This window comes from Aulostomus chinensis, chromosome 17 (assembly GCF_037954235.1).
Source record: "Aulostomus chinensis isolate RoL2024-O1b breed Wild chromosome 17, RoL_Achi_v1.0, whole genome shotgun sequence".
Taxonomy (NCBI): domain Eukaryota; kingdom Metazoa; phylum Chordata; class Actinopteri; order Syngnathiformes; family Aulostomidae; genus Aulostomus; species Aulostomus chinensis.
In genome coordinates, this window is record NC_141336.1 from 19,980,104 (window position 1) to 20,000,175 (window position 20,072).

A 20,072-nucleotide genomic window follows, 5' to 3' on the forward strand; every position below is an offset into this window, starting at 1 on the left:
ATATGGCACCATACTGACCCCCCCCCCCCCCCCCCCTTGAGATAATGCATAGGATTTACAAATGAGTAGGGCTCAAATTTCAAGGTATAAATAATTTAACTTTGTCCTCCAGCTATCTCGTTGTACTCTAGTGTCGATATCATGACGTTAACCGTAAGGAAAACAACAAAAATGCCGAGGTGATAGCTAAAAAGCTAAATAGCCGGTCCTAAATGTCGGCGCTAACTGCATTTTAACTTCCTGGCTGACAAAAAAGTGAAACCAACTCCCTCACCGGATTATCTACCAACGAATGTGGAGGTTTAAAGATAGAATAACCGATCACATTGGAGAAATACGTCTCCTTAACAAACAAACAAAAAATGATGGCGCTGCTAACAGGTGCAACCCTTCTGATTGTTGTCATTCTCTTGACTATCCCTCTCTTCTTCCAGAGCAGCATTATCCAGATAATCATCCAGAGAGCCCAACAACTTGTCCACATCTCTCTTGTGAGCCTGCAGCACCAGTTCGGTCATACGAGTGAATGACTGGTGGAGGGGGGAGGTAAGGAAAACAACAACAACAACAACAACAAAAAGAAACATTATGATGATAAGATTGTTGGTCGACAGGGGATTATGATGCGCCCACATTTCCAATGTAACAATGACTTCTCACCTCACTGATGTTACAGCTTGTGGATGCGCTGGTCTCAAAGAACTCCATTCCATAGGTTTCTGCAAGCTGCACAATTCAGTCGTAAGAAGAGCTACTGTCAGTTTTTCATAAAGAACGTGTTTTATTAGGCTGTGACGTCTAAACTACAACAAGAGCCGCCGTGTGCTAGCGCAGGGATTTGAGCCAGATTCTGACATTAACATGAAAATGTTAAGCTTGTATGGTTAGCCATACATGCTACGTTAGCTACATGAAATCCCCTGACAACACGACTGGTAATTATTGTGCCATCATTTTTTTTATGCTGATATATTGCAATTTTGCAGTATTGAAAAAAAAAAAAAAAAAGACGAACCAAAAACCATTAGCTAAAACGATGATATGAACAGAACCGTAGATTATGTGAACGTTCCACCCTTAAGTTACACGGCAGAGGAGATGCTACTACTGCGAACTGTGGGACCGCCATCTTTCTGTAATGTTACCCACATTTCTCTTGATTCTATGTGTACTTGTATCGAATTTAATCATTCATTCAGAGCTGTAAAGTGGATAACGTGCCTGCAATAGGCTGGACAACACAATTAACACACAGGAACTATAAAAAGTTGATTTTTTCTTACCCAACACTGATTAACAGGTCAGGTGACTCACCCTGAAATGTTACATTCATGCATCAAACAAATCAAACCTTGCTTCCTTCTTCCTTCGTCACTCGCCTTCTGGGCTCCTCGTCAGATTTGTTTCCTACCAAGAGCCTCTGCACCTTGTTGGGGGCATACTGACAAGACAGCAGCAACACAAAAATCAGACAGACGTGTGGGGAGAGGAGGCGTTAGCAGCAACCGGACGTGCAGGAAGCAGCTGTGCTTCACCAAGATGTGATGCAGACACTAGGTCACTGTGACAAGTGCAAGAGCGTGAATGTTTTTGGCTTACTTCTTCCACGTCACTGGCCCACTTGGCTATGTGTTGAAAGGACGGCTCATTTGTGATGTCATACACAAAGATGATACCCTGCATAAGAATTCCAGTAAAAGATTAGCTTCCTGAAATCCACACAAACTGATCACTGTTCAGGATTGTTCAGGAGTATCACCTGCGCACGTCTGTAGTACTGTTTGGTAATGGTCTGATAACGCTCCTGACCGGCCGTGTCCCTGAAAAATAATGAATAATAATCACACAACAGTGTTTCAGGTTAATGTACAAGCAATTTAATTTAGTATAAGTAAATTGGAGATGAATTGTACCTACCATATTTGTACCCGCACCTTGATTCCATCTATTTCTAACGTTTTCATTTTAAAATCAACCCCTAAAAAAAGAGAGAGAGAAAAATACATTTTATTTGACTGGAAGCAGGATCAACAAAAAAGAAAAAAATTCTGCTTTTACATATTTGACATGGACTGCTGGCTGTTTGTGAGCAGTAGCACTTTTATCCCCAATGAATTTTATCTCAGCCACTCAATACTGTCACTGTGGTGGTGTTTCTTCTGCTCGTTGCAGGACAACAGAACTAGGTCATGTGACTGAATAACAGCGGGTGCCAGAAACAGGAGAGCATCACCTAAAAAAAAAAATGCTAACAATGTTCCTTTTTTAATTTTTTGTTCTAAATTTCATGAATTTATTCAAAAAAATTAAGTTTCTTATGTATTCAATGTTGTACTACTGGAATGCAACAAAGTGCCGTGTTTAATCTTTTTAAGGAGTACTGCAGATATGATGTATTTTTGTGGGCCGACGTGGAAGTTGGCGTCGCCATGGGTTCTCACTGGATTCCAACTCCACTGGGTTTTACATTATTGCTTAAAATTACCTCTGTGGCAAATAAAAGTTTATTAGACTTATAAGTTTTGTCCACGCAAAATAATCTTCACAAAATTAACACTACTTTAATGATTTTTTTAAAACACAAGTGCAATCGCTACAGGTACAAAGCTAACGGAAGCTACAGGTACAAAGCTAACAAAAGCTACAGGTACAAAGCTAACAAACGCTACAGGTACAAAGCTAACAAACGCAACAGGTACAAAGCTAACAAAAGCTATAGGTACAAAGCTAATGTTTGCTATGAATGAACTAGGAGATTTCAAAGTCACCACAACTACTTTCAAGCTTTACCATTTTTTTAGCTACTTGCTAGCAACCTCTATTATTGAGCAGCAATTAGCACTTAGAAATTCATGGGTATGGTATTTATTGACATACTTCATGCCATGCAACAAAATGTTAAAAATAGCTTAAGCTAGTGTGAACCACAGACCTTATTTCAGGGATTTAAACAAAAATGCATTTAAAAAAAAAATCCTCACCGACTTTGAGATGGCGAAACTGGACGTTCAACATTGCTAACTAACGTCAACGTTTTGAAGGAATGAAAGAATGAATAACTGTATTTATTTTGAATACTACAATAAAGAGACAAATGAAAGCAAATAAGCATCACAACGTTTAAAAAAAGGAGCCACAAGAAGTGTAAACTCCTAATTTCATAGTCGCACTTCAATTTACTGTTGCGATTCTATTTGCATATTACTATGACAACTATCCTACATATGTTTAGATATGTAACCGAAGAAGAAAGAAGAACAGCCTTGAATAAAGGTGTTTCACTTACTCCTTCTTTAGCTGGAGGGGTTGAAGAATACACTCATCATAAGCCAATTCAAACACTCCCTAATTTAAATGTTCTTTGACTATGACTAGTATTTGTTCTGTCTTGTAATAGTAATGGCTAGAATGGGCAAATTCTAATATATATTTTTTTTCAAGTTACATTGGATTTATGGTTATTATTTAATGACCTGCCTTTTTAAAAAGGAACCACAGTTTTAACCCCACAGTCGATTCCAACCATGAAACTTCCAGTTCACACGCCTAAATGAAGTCAGTGATAAACACTACAACACATTCTCTAAATATTCCCTACGCCTGTCTTGATTTTGGGGCCTATTGAGTTTCCTGATTCTTTTGTTTCTTCATGTGTGAATAATTTACTTTCATGTTAAACAGCCCAAACATTTCCGTCCGAGTCATTAGTCTATTACAATGTCAGGAAAAGACAGCCTATCAGTTCACGATGCGTTTAAAGAGACAGGATGAAATGGAGAGAGGATTTTTTTTTTTAAGTCTTTCCTGTTGAACTAATGTTTCATTGTTCCGCGCTTTTTTAGAACAATAGTGGGAACTCCAGGAGAAAGTGTTACAATTGCAGTGCGGCTTTCTGTGTGTTGACATATTGGCTGTTATGAGCTGCAGCATAATCCTTAAAGCTTGTGAACAAACGGGGGAAATTAACAAAAAAAAAAAAAAAATACAGTTAATAGTCCGAAAAGTTTTAGCTTCAGTTAAAGTTACAATCTCACTTCAATTTCAGTTGTGAGTTTAAGTTTGCGGTAAACGTTTGAGTCCCGCATGATGAGATTCTAACAGGTGTCAGTGAGAATTTGCTGGATTGGCGTCTGACTTACCGATGGTGGAAATGTGTGCTGGATCAAACTCCTTCTCCGTGAACCTGCGCAGCATGCAGGTCTTCCCCACCCCCGAGTCACCGAGCATGAGCAGCCTGAACAGAATATCGTACTGTTTGGCCATGACGACGTTTTAAAAACTACATTCTCTTGAGACAGAACTCTTCCATGTCGTTTCAGGCTGATGTCTTGACTAATTACTCCGCTGCCTGATGCTAGCTTCCGGTTCGCTCGGAAAATCCTCTTTGTGACAGACAATAGTCCAACAAGTCACAACAATTTGGAAAGTTTTACCTAATGAGTTACTAAAGTATCTTTTACTAGAATTGTGGGTGGATATTCAATGATTCATCGTCAGTCAATCAAAACGTGGACCGAGAAAACCAAGGCGGATATCATTAGCTTACAAATATTTAATTCAACCGGGTATAATGGCGGTATTTTCACTCTTGATCGTGATTTTAATGGCTTCAAATTGCTGTTTCCCCACCACATTTGATTAAAAAAAACATGATTTTAATCATACATCAGGTTCTTATGCGTTAACGCACGTATTTTAATGATATTCCTACAGACAGTGAAGGCAGCATTCCACCTGCATCCTTGAATCTGTCTCAGTGTCCTGCAGAGGGAAGGAAGTGGCTTTTTTAGGTTCAACGTCACACGCCCACGGGTCCAGCGGATGCTCCCTCCTCTGGTTCACTCGGTGGTGTATGGAAGCCCATATCCGCCGGATTAATGAAGAACTGATTCATAAAGATATGCTACAAAGTCATCAGTCAGAGGTGGTCATAGTTATGATGTCTAAGCGCATCATAAAATCAGGTGACATGTCATTATTAGGAGATTAAGTCCAAATTATGAGATAATTATAAATCTGACAACAAATGATCAAAGTTGTGTGAAAAAGTAATGATGGGATAACATGGAATATTTGAGATAATCAGTAAAATCTTGATAAATATAGTTATAGTTGAGATCACATGGTCAAAACTGAAATGTATAATTTTCAGAAGTGGAAATGAGGATGTTTGGAATAACTGTCAGATGATCACACTGGAGTGGTCAAAATTACGAGCCAAAAACTGAAACCATGACACGAAACCGTCCCAAAGGGCGCAACCAACGCAAAACAAACTTCAGTAGTTTGTGTCAGCGGAGACGCACCACACTGCTGAGCTCTAAATCAATATTTAAACAACACAGGCTGGGATGAAGCCAGGTAATAGAAACCAGGCGGACTCAACCACAACCAGGATTAATCGCAGTAAAGATGAAACTCCGTGATGTATTTAGTACTTAATATCTTCCTACGGTGCAGTTGTACTATCACTGATACTTGAACACAGGTGATGTAAGACAGCAAACCACACTACAGTTTAATATTTCTGAGTAATAGAAACTCTGGACACTCACACAAAGATGATTCTAAAATAATAAAAACATTCTGAGTCACAATTACATCCCAAAAGGATAAAATAGTTTTATTTATAGTCTTATAATAAAGGTGTCTTAACTCGCAAGACAACCATTGGCAGTATGTACAACATACCTGTAATTTCCATGGAATGGAACCAACAAATATCGATTACATAAACACTAGTTTACCTCTGCAATAAAAGGAAAAAAAGAAAGAAAGAAACATTCCCAGCACAGGCAAATATTTCAAGGGAAGGCTTTTCTTTGCAGAACTAACACCATGTAAGAGTATACAGTGTTATATACTAGACACTGAAACAAATTTCCATCGACAGAAAGGTCACTGCCCTTTTAACTGCATTGTGTAACATTCATTCGATTTTTTTTTTTTTTTTTTATACATTGTGTCTGATAATAAAAAATAAGAGGAAAATAAATAGCTGAAACCTGTGAAATATCCGTTAAAACGACAGGCCAGCTTGTTGATCCACCTGTGTTCTCTGGGAAATCTCAAGCTAACACAAGGGACATCAGACATAATAATGTAGAAGGGTAGAAATCAATTTGAATTCATCACTATAAATAGAGGGGATTTATTTGATTACACAAACATTTCGAAGACACTAACTTCAGCCACCTACACTTGAATAGGGAGGGTTGCAATCTTGCATAACAGACTTTTCAAAAGCAAACATCACATTCTTATTTGAAAAATGTATGAATATTAAAAAGGTTAAACATACCAATTACCATACCAATTACCAGTTTTTAAAGGTTTTGCAACCACAACCACAAACAAATCAGGACATTTTCTGTCGCTTTTACGAAGCTTCATACCTTGTAACCTCCACAGTTGATTAGAAATTATTGAGTTTTGAAAAGCATCTTTCAAAACTGCAGAGCTGCCTCACTTTAGGGAAGTTGCTAGCCACACGAGGAGTGACGGGATGCTTGCCAGGAAGAAAAAAAGGGAAGGTCGAAGCATTTATACATGACAACAGCTCTCTCTCTCACGCAGCCCCCCCTGCAGGCAGGGCTGAGGGCAGACTGGTGCAGAGGAGTCGGGGCTGGTGGGCAAAAACAGTCTGTTTGGAGAGTCGGTGGCCAGCGGAGTCTAGCTGGGCTCCACGCGCAGCCTTTTCCTGTTGGGCGGCTCGTCTTGCTCTGATTCAGAGCTGGAGTCGGACCCGCCGTCGAAAGCTGACACCGCACTCCCTTTACGGTTTGTGTACAAGCTGCTATCAGAAGAGTAGTTTGTCTGGAGCTGAGTGTTCCCCTTGGCCTTCTCCAGAGCACGAACTGCACCCACAAACAGATACATCGTCAAAAACAGCATTCAATGACTGAAAGGACTACACTTTACAAGACATCAGTGATGAGGATTTCTTCTTTCCTGTCTCAACATTACCCTGCTGCTCCAGCAGTGCGTTCTGCTTCTTTAAGTCATCGATGTCCTGCTGGTGGGTGTGGTTTTTTCGTCTCATGAACTGGATGTACTCGGTGGCTTTGTCAAGAATCTGTGCTCGGGAGGCCTGTTTAACAGAATTCTGTCAGCAGACAATTTCAGAAACCAGTGAGGTAATGCTGCAGCGTCAACAGAACCAACACAGATATGCAGACTTGACAGTATTATACTTGGACACTCACTGGCCATTCTCATAGGTACACTTGTTCACCTGCACCTTAAAAGACACATCTGTTCAGTCAATCATGTCAACCCGTGGTCAAGGACATCTTCTGTTCTAATCACGCCTACGTCCATCTTTTTTTATCACTCTTCTCCGTTCAAAGAAAGTCAGCTCACCCTGACCAGTGACCTAGCTGAGCTGACGTGTGGGGCCGACCCAAACCAATACATATTTCCTAAATTTTGATTTGAATCCGGCCTGACCTGTCAGGTTACACCGGGTCCTATCCAAACGGCCTCCACAATTGCCAAATCTCAAGCCAACAAATCTGCTCTGGGATGTGGAGATGGTATCGGATCGGAGCTGAAGGGGAGTTGATCTCTAAAGTGTACCCAATCAAGTGGCCAGTGTTTATGTCTTGATTATAAAGTATAGTTAAAGCTATAGTGCAACATTTTGTCCATTACACTGAAGTCCTTGCCAAATGAGTTAACACCGTCTCCATGAAGTTCATCACCACCACGTAAATCTCAATTTCGCCACACTGATGTGTCCAGGCAGCTTTCCTTAGCCATCAGGATCGCTGCCATTGGCAGAGCAAGAGACTTCCATTTAGCCCTCTGCTAACATGAATATGGATCAAGAGTTACCAAATGTTTTTGTACAAAATTAAATTTGTGAAGCAGCTCATTTCACAACAATTTATCCACTGTTTTACAATCAAAATAATGAGAGCAGGTCACTCAAGTTAGCTTTTTGCTAACTTTGATGTGGGTAAATAATTCATTCGTGCAGCTCATGGCTCCCAAATGTTTACGGATCAAATCGATCAATTGATTGTTTCGGTCACGTTCCTTAACAGATTCCATGCGCCCTTTGAACACCAACAACAGTCAAGGCAGGGGAGCCTACAGCGGAGTCTATCGCATCATGTTCCACACTATAGCTTTAAAAATGCAGTATTCCAAGAGTAAGCAACAAACATCATTTTACAGGTGAATTCCTGGTGCACAAGAGGACAAAGAATAATTCCTTCAAGTTGTTTTCTCTGCTAGCAGCACACAAAGATGCTGCAGAAAGTTTGTGGCAGTTTACTGAATGTGTCCACTCTATAAACCAAAGACATGAGAGGGCTTGTGACAATGATTATCAGATAATAAGCTCGCCAGTGAACTGTGCTATGAAGCAAAACCTGCAGATCTTGCCAGAGAAATGTCCTAGTTAGCGACTGCTGTTACATTCATGGTTTCTGCTTTAAAAGTGCAGTAATAGGAAGCTTCTTAATCTTGCCCTTATTATTGGAGGTCTAGGAGTGAGTGTGTGTGTGTGTGTGTGTGTGCGCTCACCTAGGCATGCAGAAATAAATTTAACGCTCACATTTCACAGTATTAAAGTTGAGATTATTGTATTTTCTGGCAGAGCTTTAGAATGCAAACAGGTATTAGAGTTTTGAAAATATTGTTCTTCTCACCTTCTCTCCCTGTAATGCAGGCACAGAGTCTCGTAAACTGTGAAAGCTGTCTTTAATGTGGTCCCTGCGTTTGCGCTCCAGCGCATTGTGATGTGCTCGCTTGTCTGCCTGTAATAGAAAGACGAAGTTTTTACTGACAATCCAGCAAAATGTAATTCATGTGCACTTCAGAAAACACGTAAATGTTGCTTTAAGTAGCATATAATTAAAATAAGTGGCAGTCTTGGCTTTCACAAGACCCTCATGTCTACGTGTAACATGAGTTGGCCGGCGGAACCTGTGGTGCAAGTATGACATCAGAGGATTTGATATCTGTTTGCTGAATCTCCACCGACCTGACGACACAACGTACGCTCTCAGCTGCTTTGGGTGTGTGTGGCAATAAACGCAGACAGTTTCACCTGGTCATTGGCCTTCAGAGGATCTCAGTAATGTTTAATGTCAGAATATCCAACACATACAGTGGAGGGACTGCGTTCATAGTCCACTTTTTCACTCAGCATCTGATGTGAACTCATAGTCAATGAGCCACGCCTTAGCCAGGGTACTGTTTTTGAACTCTGTTTGAGTCGTACTCATTAAACTAAAAGGGCTAGGATGCCAACCCAGTAAACAACGACACCCATTGCACCTCAAGGCAAAACGCACTGCAAACTGTGAGGCTAAAAATCAAACATAACCGATGTCAACTCTCCTGTGGTTCTTCTGTTAAAGTGTGGCATCACTGTGTTCAAAAGCACAATGTCAATCAGACATACCTCTTTAAACGATGAAATAAAAGTACAGAGTTTGGTTATATCTTCTTGTTCTATGAAAGGTCTGCATTATCCTGCAACAATTACATATATGTCATTTTAGAGGCTGTAATTTGTGTTGCTATTGCACAATACTGGCTTCTACAGAAGCTGTTCCTGATATTTTGGTCACCTAATTGTTATAAACGGGATGGGCAAAATATTAGACACTTTAATCAGTCAAACCCAGTCTGGTTCAATGGCACCACTACAAAATGACAGTTAAAATGAATTAAATCCAACAGATTCAATAAAAACAGCACATTGTAAAACTGATGAGGGTGGGATTTATGGCAGAATTGTTGTATAAAACTCAATAGGAAACCTGTCAGTGCTTTCAATGCTTTGGCTGATCATTGTGTGTGTACTGTGGGTTTATAAGCAGGAGCTGGAGATCCCAGCTTATTCGAGTGGGGGGAGGGGAATCTATGGCTCAGAAAAATATGTGACCAAATCGAGGATCTGGCTTGAAGCGCTTCAATTCACCAACACCTACACAATTATGCAATTAAATTCGGAGATTTTAAGCACTGAAATAAGTCTGTTCTTCATGGAAATCAAGCACATTACACCTAACTGCAAAGGAACGAACTGTCAAGAGGGTTTGCGGGGAAATTAACACGTTAGATCCCTCATCGACAAACCATAAAACAATAATTCCCTCTCTAGTGTCCTATTTTCAATGCAGGCAACAGTTTCAGAGTGGAAAATAAATGTGAAGAAAGCTGGTATTCGCTCCTGCTCAGTCCTGGTTTGCAACGTTGGCTGTGTGGGAGCAATTATATAATATTGGACAAAAAACACATTTTTCATATTGAAGATTTACATTTACACCTGCTAGACCTAAGCTAGTGTCCTAAATAGAGCCAGGACGTCGTGATGGCCCAATATAATAAACTAACAGCAATCTTAACGTTATGCAAACCGAGCATCATTTTCCTCATATGCGCTTAGCTTCTCGCGTAGTATTTTCAGTGTCTGCAGCTTGGATATCAGCGTAGCCTTTCATTAACTAGCGAGCCCAAGAGCAGCACCGAAGCCCTGAACCACTACGGTTTATATGTTTCAAAAGTTGATGTCCTTCGACAAAAGAAGAACAAAGAAGCAACCAATGTCAAGCTAGTTTAAAAGGACCGACACAACGGCACCTCTTCAACCGACTAGACAGCTGACACTCCAAAACACAGCATATCCTGACAGCTCCCTCCCTGCTTGCTGATATGTTGGGCTAGCTAGCGGATCCAGCTAGTTAGCTAGCTAAAAACGATAAAGTTAGCTAACAAACTAGCTAGCTGCATCTAATGGGGGAAAACTGAAGCACATACATCGCTGTCGACTTCGATGTCATCGTTTTCGCTCATTCTTCGGTAAATAGGTATGAGAAAAGAAATTAAGCAGCTGTCAAAAAAACAAAATGTAGCAACAACAGGAAGCAAACAATAAAATGTAGTCCCGAAGCTCTGCTGCTACAGCGGTAGAGACATGACGACCGACAGTTTCGCTACACGTGATTCACCTACACATGGATTGGAAAACATACACCGCGCATGCGCATCAAAAGATGGGCTTGTGGGAAATGAAGCAATTCGCCTACACACCGCAATGTTTATATTGGCGATGTATCTGGAGTTGAAACTACATTCCCCAAAAGCCCCCCCCCCCGTTTTAGACGCGCCTACTAAAGTATACCGTTATCTCCTGTAAACAGCCCACAAGTTGAGAACGCAGCAGCTTCAGGAGCCTCTGCTGCTATTTTAGTGTATCTTAGCATGCCAGATGCCAATATATGTTATTGATTAAGACAAGAAGATGAAATTAATATTATTGAATAAACTAGTGAGTGTTTTTTGATGCCTGTAGTGATAAATCCAAACAGCCCCATTAATTAGGCCCTGAAGTCCTGATTCTGAGGTGCTAGATCAATATTGGGTTAAATCCTGCAGCGTAAGTGATCTTTGTCAGCACCGTGATATGCTACAATAACTTGGCTGCTGTCCCAGTATATGATTATGAGGCCAGATGGTGGCCGAGCTCAATTTGACTGCCGTCCCCCACTCACAATCCATGGCTGCTCACTTAATGCTTTCACTGCTCAAATATGATGCAGCAAAGCAAGCAGAAGTTTTCAGTTATTACACAAATAAACTTAGACTTCTTTGAAATCAACATGATAATTTTTTAAGGTGGCACGGTGGTGCAGTGGTTAGCACCGTCGCCTCACCGTTGGAAGGTTCCGGATTCGAGCCCCGGCTCAGGAATGGGATCTTTCTGTGTGGAGTCTCCATGTTCTCCCTGTGCCTGCGTGGATTCTCTCCTGGTACTCTGGCTTCCTCCCACAGTCCAAAGACATCAAGAGAGGACTAGGATAACTGGATACTCTAAATTGACCGTAGGCGTGTCTGTGAGTGTGAATGGCTGTCTGTCTCTATGTCTTGGCCCTGCCATAAACTGGCAATCCATCTAGGGTGAACCCCACCTCTCGCCCGAAAGCTGCTGGAATAGGCTCCAGCTCCCCCGCGATCCTTAACAGGATAAGTGGTAGAAGATGGATGATAATCTTTATAATTTTAGTTGTGGTCCGTTATATATATTATATTTGTTTTTACATCAGTGTTCATGGTCTACAAACCATGCAGCCTTTGTCTCTACACCGCTACATGTGACCATCCACTGTCTCTTATAAAAACACCAATCAAGGGAACAAAAATTCAAATGCAGCCAATAAAAGCACATCCTGCGGTCGATCGGGCCACGTTTGTTTCAAGAAATGTATTGGCAGCTGCAGAAATCCCATGTTTTCTCACACAATATAATGTTTCCTTGTGGAAAAACATGAGTTAACATTTATTTGGAGATGATCTGTGAGTGGTGCTGTACAGGGAGTGCCTGCCTAAATCAACTGAAGTCCCGATTCAGTCGTCCCGACAGATCTCCAGACGCACAAGGCTTTTAAAGCTGCACACAGAGAAACTCGGCTCTGCAGGAATGACGGCCAAATTGATTTTTGGACATTTGAAGTAGCGGAGGTCGAATTTGTAATGCAAATAAGAGAACAAAAACATTCTTCTGGAGACTGCTTTGATTGTAATACAAATCCGTTCACTTTGCTGCCTTTTGAATAACAGATTCAACATGGCTGCACACTTCATATGCACAGATATACATTACCGCACGCTGTTCAGTGCTTGGATCCTCCTCAGTGATGCGTAACACTCCCACACTCACTTGTTTACTTGCAACTGTGAGATTTTTTTTTTCTCCTCTGTGTGGAAATGATCTTCATCTCTTTTTTTTGGTCACACTTCTATTCAATTTGTCCACTTAGTTCTGGTGTGTAGAATAGCTGCACCCCAGTAACCTCAGGGTCAACACACAACAACCCTGAAAATTGCAATTACCAGTCCTGAAAACATCCTTTATGTGTATTCAAATCTTCCACAAAGAAAAAAAAATCATAGAAATGTGCTTCACAAATTAATTGGTCTTGGTTAGTAATGGACATTTACGCATGTTTTTGTTAAATCATAGCTTGTCATAAATTTTAGTTAAGTAGCCGCAGGTAACTTTTGACATGGATTTCTCTGTTTCCTTGTTTTTAAACGTGTTAGAGAATGTTTCGTCAAGAACATACTGGCTAAAAAAATGTGTATGAACCCTGTATTGCTGTAAAGTGCAGTTATTTCAGCCATTTGAAATAAAATATCTCAGGAAATTTACTGTCGCCACATCTCCCTGCCCACTCGCCCTCCCTCCAGTAACTGTTTTGCATTTCAGCTCAGTTTCCAGTTCCTTGGGGGGGGGGGAGTCTTCTCCTGCACAGCTTTTTTGTTGTGTCTCTTTGGTTTATATATCTTCGAGGAAAGTGTTGTTCCTCTGAGAGGTTTTAAAATATGGCCCCTTTAACTTTGACCTAATCTCCACCATGCAATTAGAGATTAGGCAATCAGAGGCTTTTATAGCCTCCCTCATGTGAAACGTAACTAACTAGTCTTTGTTTTCAAAGGCGCCCCAGTCTCACAACAAAGAGGACCTCATTTAAAAAGACCGACTGCTAGGCAAACTGAATTCTCTGCCCGGTTGCGTAACTGAAACTCTGTTTACACGTGCAATTCATCTGGCCCCAAATGAATAAAACCCCCTTCGTTTGGGGGGGGGGCGGCAGTAATTACATTCTGTCCACATTATGAAGCTCACTAATGCCAACTTTCCCACAGTGTTCTGATAAAAGGGGATCTAAGGTAAGAGGTGACGGAGGATAAGTTCCCGTAACTGAAAGCTGAATTTCCACAGATTCTCATATAAATTAAACACAGCTGTCGTTGAGGGAGTTTTGGTGAATATACGGTCTGTTTTTATAGTTTTCTCCTGGAGTGTGTTGCAGTATTTAATCCAAACATGTTGTTGCGGACCCATGTGACAGAGAAGGGAGGGCAAGGGGTCCAGAGGAAAGGAATACGACACAAGAGCATGTGAAGAGATGGAAACAAGTGTCTGAAGCATAGAAGCTGGCCTGAAATGAAGGTAAGAAACCATCTTAATTACATCCTTCATGAGAAATGTATTACCTATATAGATGAAGACACAGGCAAGTCTTCTGTTTAGCATGTAAAACAACTGTGTATGATAAATGTCTTGTTGTATTGTTGTGTGTAGCACAGTATGGGTGGGACCAATTGTCACGACTGTTATATTCAATATACACTTTTTTGAAGTAGCTGCTGTCTCCTTTTTTCTTACTGTGTACAAAAAATTGTTTATTTTTCATGTCTGTTGCATTTTGTTGTGCATTCTTTCAGTTCAGGTGTCGAAAAGTCGAATTGTCATAGATTCTTTGTATCGCAAGCACTCTACGGGGATTATTTCATGATCATGCTAATATTCCACAATGAGTTCATCTGACCCTATTTTCAAATCGGTTAGGTATCTCAAATAATCCAGTAGAGAACTCGTATAAATCCAAGCCAGTCACGTGTCATGCAGTACAACAGTATTTTATGCTTTAAGTCTTGTCTGAGGTGCAGAGGTGCATGATCTATTCACATGTAGCTACACAGACAGTCATTGTTTAGGTGGGTCTCTTTGAAAGATTCGTTGATTATTTAAAAAAAAAAGAGAGAAATGATTCATATTCAGTTTTATCATTTCTCAGTAAATAAAATGCATTTCTTTTTTACTTTAACTGAAATGTACCACGCACCTGAAGCAGTCCTTAGAGCTACTGGAATATATCACAACCGCTATCACCTTAGTGTAATTTTACAATATTGAGAATCTTTCAGTATAATAATCATCAAATTAAAACAAAAATAGTTAAAGTTGTGAAAAATATACACAGGTATTCCACACAACAACAACAAAAAAAGCAGTGGATATGCAGTAGCATCCACATCTGCAGGTATCAAGGCTTCAGACTGCAGTTTATTCCAGAATAGGCAAAAAAAGGTCCAGAGGCATTTGGAGGGGAACTCATTTGAACTTCATTCACGGAACATTCTGATTTGGCAAGTGCAGAACCAAGAAAGCAAGGAAGAGATATGAGAGAATTGTCAATGAGTTCCCAAGTTCTAGTAGATTCAGGAAACTATCAATTGCAGCTGAGATCAAAGCTAGACACTCTCTCAATGTAGGAAAGTTGTTTCAGAGATACTGAACTACATTTTTTTACACATCAATATGTTCAAGAGACTAAAGGAAATCTTCCCAGCGAAGAGGAGAAGATGTCCCAGGAAAATGACCGTCGTACCAGATTTGGGTGGACTACATCACGTGGCACCACTGCAGAATCAGAATACATTTGGGTTCATTCGGTGTCAGGCCTCAGAATAAAGCTGATGCAATTCTTCCATCAGCCGTCCCCAAGCTGATGTGCTGTATCATAACTTGGCCATTCACATACATACAGTATGCGAGTCCAGTTTGATTATAATTAGCTGAGATCAGCAAGTGCTGCGTATGCAGATGATGCATGTGATGATGAAACTGGTCTGGAATCTGTCAGAATTTCTTCTTATCGGCAAAATAGTTCTTTTATGCTGACTGGATTCTGCTCATCCTGCTCAAACTTTTCTGCTCGGTAACAGCTGAGTTCAGGGGTGCATTTATACAGTAGCTCGGAGTTTGTTCCATCATCCATTTTCTACCGCTTATTCTGTTAAGGGTTGGGGGGGGGGGGGCTGGAGCCTATGTCAGCAGCCTTCAGGCAAGAGGCAGGGTTCACCCTGGACAGGTCACCAGTCCATTACAGGGCCAACACATAGAGACAGACAACCATTCACACTCACAGTCACACCTCCAGTCAATTTAGAGTATCAATCAGCCTCGTCCTCTCTTGATGTCTTTGGACTGCGGGAGGAAGCCGGAGTACCAGAGAGAACCCACACAGGGACAGGGAGAACATGGAGACTCCACACAGAAAGATCCTGTGATGGAGCCTGGACTAGAACCCAGAACCTTCTTGCTGTGAGGCCACAGTGCTGACCACTGCACCACCGCGCCACCAGAGTTTGTTCCTATTAGATTATTATTAAGTCTAGTGATATTGTGTGATTTCGTATTTCTAAAATTGATCACAAAGACACCGAAACTAACAACACAATTTATGTCTGTGTGTACAAACCCAAGTTATCAATCTGTGCCGTAGATGGTCACCGTTGGCATAATCAGTTTTACACATCAATTTAGAAAATTCCTGCATGAATCACATCTGGCAGTATCACATTTTCTTGCAGAGCAGCTTTTTTTAGACACTGGAATCACAAAAAGACTATATACAAATAGGGAAAAAAACAAACACGACACAGAAAACAGCAATGCAGTTCACCTGAGATTACAGATGAATAATTTACAATAAAAAACAAGAACAGAACTGTGTGACCAAAGTCTTACAAAGAAGGGGAAAATGAAATGTGTTCAAAACTGTAAGAATCTCCAACTGTTAGTCAATGATGTATGGCATTTCTTTTGCGTGACAGGTGAAAGCAGAAGAGTAAACTCGTAAACTGAGATGGGAGCCGCGATGAACGGGACAAAAGTCTACAGAGGAATAACAAATGTCTATAATGAAGGAAATCTGTCTGTCAATGGAAACATGGGAGTGGTGAACTTCTCCACCCCTCTAAACAGCACCATCAACGTCATGTCCATCATTATCCTCATTATCACCATGATATCCCTGGGCTGCACCATGGAGATCTGCAAAATTAAGGCCCATTTCCTGAAGCCTAAAGGAGTAGCCATCGCCATCGTGGCTCAGTTTGGCATCATGCCCCTGACTGCGTTCTGTCTGGCCAAAATCCTGCAGATGGAATCCATCAAGGCTGTGACTGTGCTCATCTGTGGCTGTTGCCCGGGAGGAACACTATCAAACATTTTTACACTGGCCATTAAGGGTGACATGAACCTCAGGTAAACTCTCATTGATGTACTGATTCCCGTCTGGCAGGAGCATTGCAGATTCCTGTAATAATAAAACAACTTAAAGGTCATGTTTGTGGGATTTAGGAGAGATTATTGGTAGAAAATGTCCCGTAATCACATGAAACAGTGAATCTTTTGTGTTCTCAAAATGGGATTTTTATATGTACACACAGGGAGCAGGCACGTTTTAACACAGCCTGCCATGTTGAACCCACAGTAGTCCTGAATGCACATTGGAAGTTACACCTTGCCTAATTTTGAAGCTGCGCCCTTTCTGAACAAGCTTTGCAGCCCTTCCCTGTTTGGAGAATAGATGAGGATGTAAAAATGAATGTAAAGACATCATAGCCAACATTCATCTACCTAACTCAGGTGTTACCAAACACGGACAATGCTGGACCTGTTCTGGGGTCACGGAGGAGGGATGTAAATTTATATCTCCCAAGTCACGAGCAATGTGAGATCTCTGGGACGAATCCTACAGAGTTGCCTACAGGAAGATCCACCGAAACCCCTGTTGCAACATTTAACAACTTTCAGACGGTCCTGGCAGGCAGGAATAAATCTATGAGTGGAAAGAACAGTGGTGGTGCCAAGTGTATTAACAACAGATGTTGTTGTTCCTGTCACATTATAGTAAAGGAATGTTTCTGCAACTGAGACATTTTAACCGTTGGCCCGTGGAGTTAACTCACAAGCCATCATTATTTACATCCCTCTGTATCAAACTGGTAGCCTTGACCCTTTCTAACATTTCTATATGGCACTGATGTGCAACTATTTCTGCATAGTCCAGTTTTACCCGAATGAAATCATTTCTTTGCAGGGTTTAATGTTGGCTTACTTTTTTTGAGAATTTTGAGAATCAAAGTCTAGATAAATGTAGTATGACAGTTAAACGTTCCTGCAGGGTACCGTAGGCTTCCTTACAGGAGGGCTAAGGAGAGGAGGCGTTCTACTGTCTTCTATTGTCCAAGCTAGATCTCAGTAGATCCTCCACCCCGGTCCTTTGAGCTGTGCTATCAGCATCGCTTGTAATATTGATTAAAAAAAAACGCCTGCAAACCTCTTGAACTCACTATCTGAACCAACACGTCTGATCATGTTTCCTCTCTCTGTAGCATTGTTATGACCACTTGCTCCAGCGTTGCAGCTCTGGGTCTGATGCCTTTGCTGCTCTTAATCTACTGCCAAGGGTTCACTGGTCTGGAGAACGCAGTGCCGTACATTGGCATCATCACCACTCTCGCATTCACTCTGGCGCCTTGTGCTGTTGGCATCGCATTTAATCACTACAGACCGAACTCTACACCAATCGTCCTAAAAGTGAGAAATCTTCCTCATCTAATACAGAGAATGACATTGCGGTAAAGAGCCTGAATCTTGATGAACTACTGTTCTGGTAAATGTTAGATTTCATTTTCGTGAAATATAAAAGTAATGACATTTTAACACAGGGTTGAATCAAATGGGAATCATTCAGTGCAGGGACAAACGTCACACAACAAATAGATCAACACGATTGTTTCTTTTTTAAAGGTGTCAAATAATTATTGATTTCAAAAACAGAAGTTTGAGCAATTTTTTTTTTTCAAAGATTTTTGCCACCACTGATTTGGTGCCCTCAAGCTACCATTTACCAGAGACACTGAAGTACCTAAATGGAATTCACCAATCATCAATAACATCATCACGTCGGTCTTCTGTATGTTGTTAAAAGAAAATTGTCTATTGAGTTGATTTATCAGTGTCAATTGTCTTCCAAAGACAGAAGAACATTTGCGCAACAGGAAACAAGAATCCTTCAAACGCTAAATTGAAACAGATTCACATGCACCCAGATGTTGCGAATAAAGAAACAAATATTTCCCTCATGCCTCGGCACATTCGTCCACACGATCATCTTCATTTTGGTGAAAGCCAGCACGTGTGACACGTTTTCTCTTCCTCAACAGGTTGGTCTGTGTATCTTGATCATCTCCGGCATCGTTGTTGTCACCCTGTGCGGGATCTCAATCAACAAGCTACTGTGGATGATTGTCACGCCGGATGTTCTGGCTGCAGCAGCTTTGATGCCACTCATAGGGTTTACAATGGGATACGTCATGTCAGCCATATGCAGACTCAGTCCAAAGTAAGTCAACACACCCTCGATAGAAGAGCTAGTTCCTGTTGTTACTGTTCTGAAGTGAAATCAGTGTACATGAGTGCACTCACAGGAAAAATGCACTGCATACACGGACAGACATGCTTCAACTTTAGAGAGCTTTTTATGGCTTTAATTCACCTGTGAATTCCAGGGGTTTTCAGGTTCACTTTCTTTATTGAAGCATCACTTTGCCACCATGAACTCAAGACGTACTCAGAACAAGCTCGGAGTAAATATGTTCTAAGAAACTGTTCATGCAAGGATTTGATCAAATGTTCTTTCTAAATAGGAGGAAACAAGATGTTGTAAACTGCCGAGGCCAGGAAACAACAGTGGTTATTTCCTCTGAACTGATTTTGAAAATTCCATTATCTCCCTTCAGATGCAGCAGGACCATCGCCATGGAGACAGGGTGTCAGAACATCCAGCTGTGTGTTACCATTTTAAAGGTGGCCTTTCCTCCGCAGGTCATCGGGCCCATGTTTCTCTTCCCCCTGGTATACTACACATTTCAGGGTATTGAGGCCCTCCTTCTGACTCTGTGCTTCAGATGTAAACAAACATTCAAGACACAAGCTGAGGGTAAATGTCACAGCTACGTGAGTGTTTTGGTGGCGGGGGTGGGGGGTGGGGGTGGGTGGGAGGGGGGGTTAACAAAGAAAGCTAATACTGCTCTTCTCTTTCACAGAACTCCAAATACCCAAGAACGTTAAACAACCTGAGGGAACCTTGGAGGCAGAGAACCAAATACCATGATGATGTCACATTGTCACATTCATCAGTCCTGCAAGATGTGTCTCAACCAAAACTGTCACCGCTGATCTAATCAGGCTTGTAGAAGTTAATAAAAGGGACTGCATTTCAAAGTAAGGTCACGATAAAAAATTTTGATATTCATATTTTGTATTAAAAACTTCTGAAAGTGAATGTGTGTCTGGAGCTGATTTCTCTAATTTTTAGTTTGAAAACTATATTTACATCACATCTCTGCATTTTTTTGCAGATAGAAAAATCTCATCGGTCTGATGGAAAAAGATAAAAATCCATTTGCACATT

At 41.0% G+C, this 20,072-nt stretch overlaps 3 protein-coding genes across 7 annotated transcripts; 1 reads left to right on the forward strand and 2 right to left on the reverse strand.

Moving 5' to 3' along the window:
• Positions 1 to 37: 37 nt before the first annotated feature.
• LOC147246694 (ras-related protein Rab-15-like) lies at positions 38 to 4,502 on the reverse strand. 2 transcript variants are annotated; one of them, XM_086181861.1, is made up of 7 exons: positions 4,140 to 4,502; positions 1,918 to 1,978; positions 1,760 to 1,820; positions 1,600 to 1,677; positions 1,352 to 1,441; positions 661 to 726; positions 38 to 530 (listed from the first exon to the last, which is right to left on the reverse strand). In XM_086181861.1, exons 1-7 carry the CDS (start codon positions 4,261 to 4,263, stop codon positions 375 to 377), a joined length of 636 nt encoding a protein of 211 aa, XP_086037987.1. In that variant the 5' UTR covers positions 4,264 to 4,502; the 3' UTR covers positions 38 to 374. The 2 variants fall into 2 exon arrangements, with proteins under 2 accessions (XP_086037987.1, XP_086037988.1); XM_086181862.1 differs by lacking the exon at positions 4,140 to 4,502 and adding an exon at positions 2,982 to 3,173.
• A 1,095-nt stretch (positions 4,503 to 5,597) lies between these two features.
• LOC147246695 (protein max-like) lies at positions 5,598 to 10,982 on the reverse strand. 2 transcript variants are annotated; one of them, XM_086183178.1, is made up of 4 exons: positions 10,777 to 10,982; positions 8,658 to 8,765; positions 6,967 to 7,105; positions 5,598 to 6,857 (listed from the first exon to the last, which is right to left on the reverse strand). In XM_086183178.1, the coding sequence occupies exons 1-4, from the start codon at positions 10,810 to 10,812 to the stop codon at positions 6,673 to 6,675; spliced, it is 468 nt and encodes a 155-aa protein (XP_086039304.1). In that variant the 5' UTR covers positions 10,813 to 10,982; the 3' UTR covers positions 5,598 to 6,672. The 2 variants fall into 2 exon arrangements, with proteins under 2 accessions (XP_086039304.1, XP_086039303.1); XM_086183177.1 differs by having other exon boundaries at positions 6,967 to 7,090; positions 10,777 to 10,834.
• Positions 10,983 to 13,639: 2,657 nt separating this feature from the next.
• LOC147246696 (hepatic sodium/bile acid cotransporter-like) lies at positions 13,640 to 19,937 on the forward strand. 3 transcript variants are annotated; one of them, XM_086182453.1, is made up of 7 exons: positions 13,640 to 13,689; positions 13,872 to 13,972; positions 16,423 to 16,855; positions 17,989 to 18,193; positions 18,823 to 19,001; positions 19,399 to 19,598; positions 19,705 to 19,937. In XM_086182453.1, the coding sequence occupies exons 3-7, from the start codon at positions 16,455 to 16,457 to the stop codon at positions 19,770 to 19,772; spliced, it is 1,053 nt and encodes a 350-aa protein (XP_086038579.1). In that variant the 5' UTR covers positions 13,640 to 13,689; positions 13,872 to 13,972; positions 16,423 to 16,454; the 3' UTR covers positions 19,773 to 19,937. The 3 variants fall into 3 exon arrangements, with proteins under 3 accessions (XP_086038579.1, XP_086038580.1, XP_086038578.1); XM_086182452.1 differs by lacking the exon at positions 13,640 to 13,689 and having other exon boundaries at positions 13,766 to 13,972; XM_086182454.1 differs by lacking the exons at positions 13,640 to 13,689; positions 19,705 to 19,937 and having other exon boundaries at positions 13,758 to 13,972; positions 19,484 to 19,598.
• Positions 19,938 to 20,072: the final 135 nt, after the last annotated feature.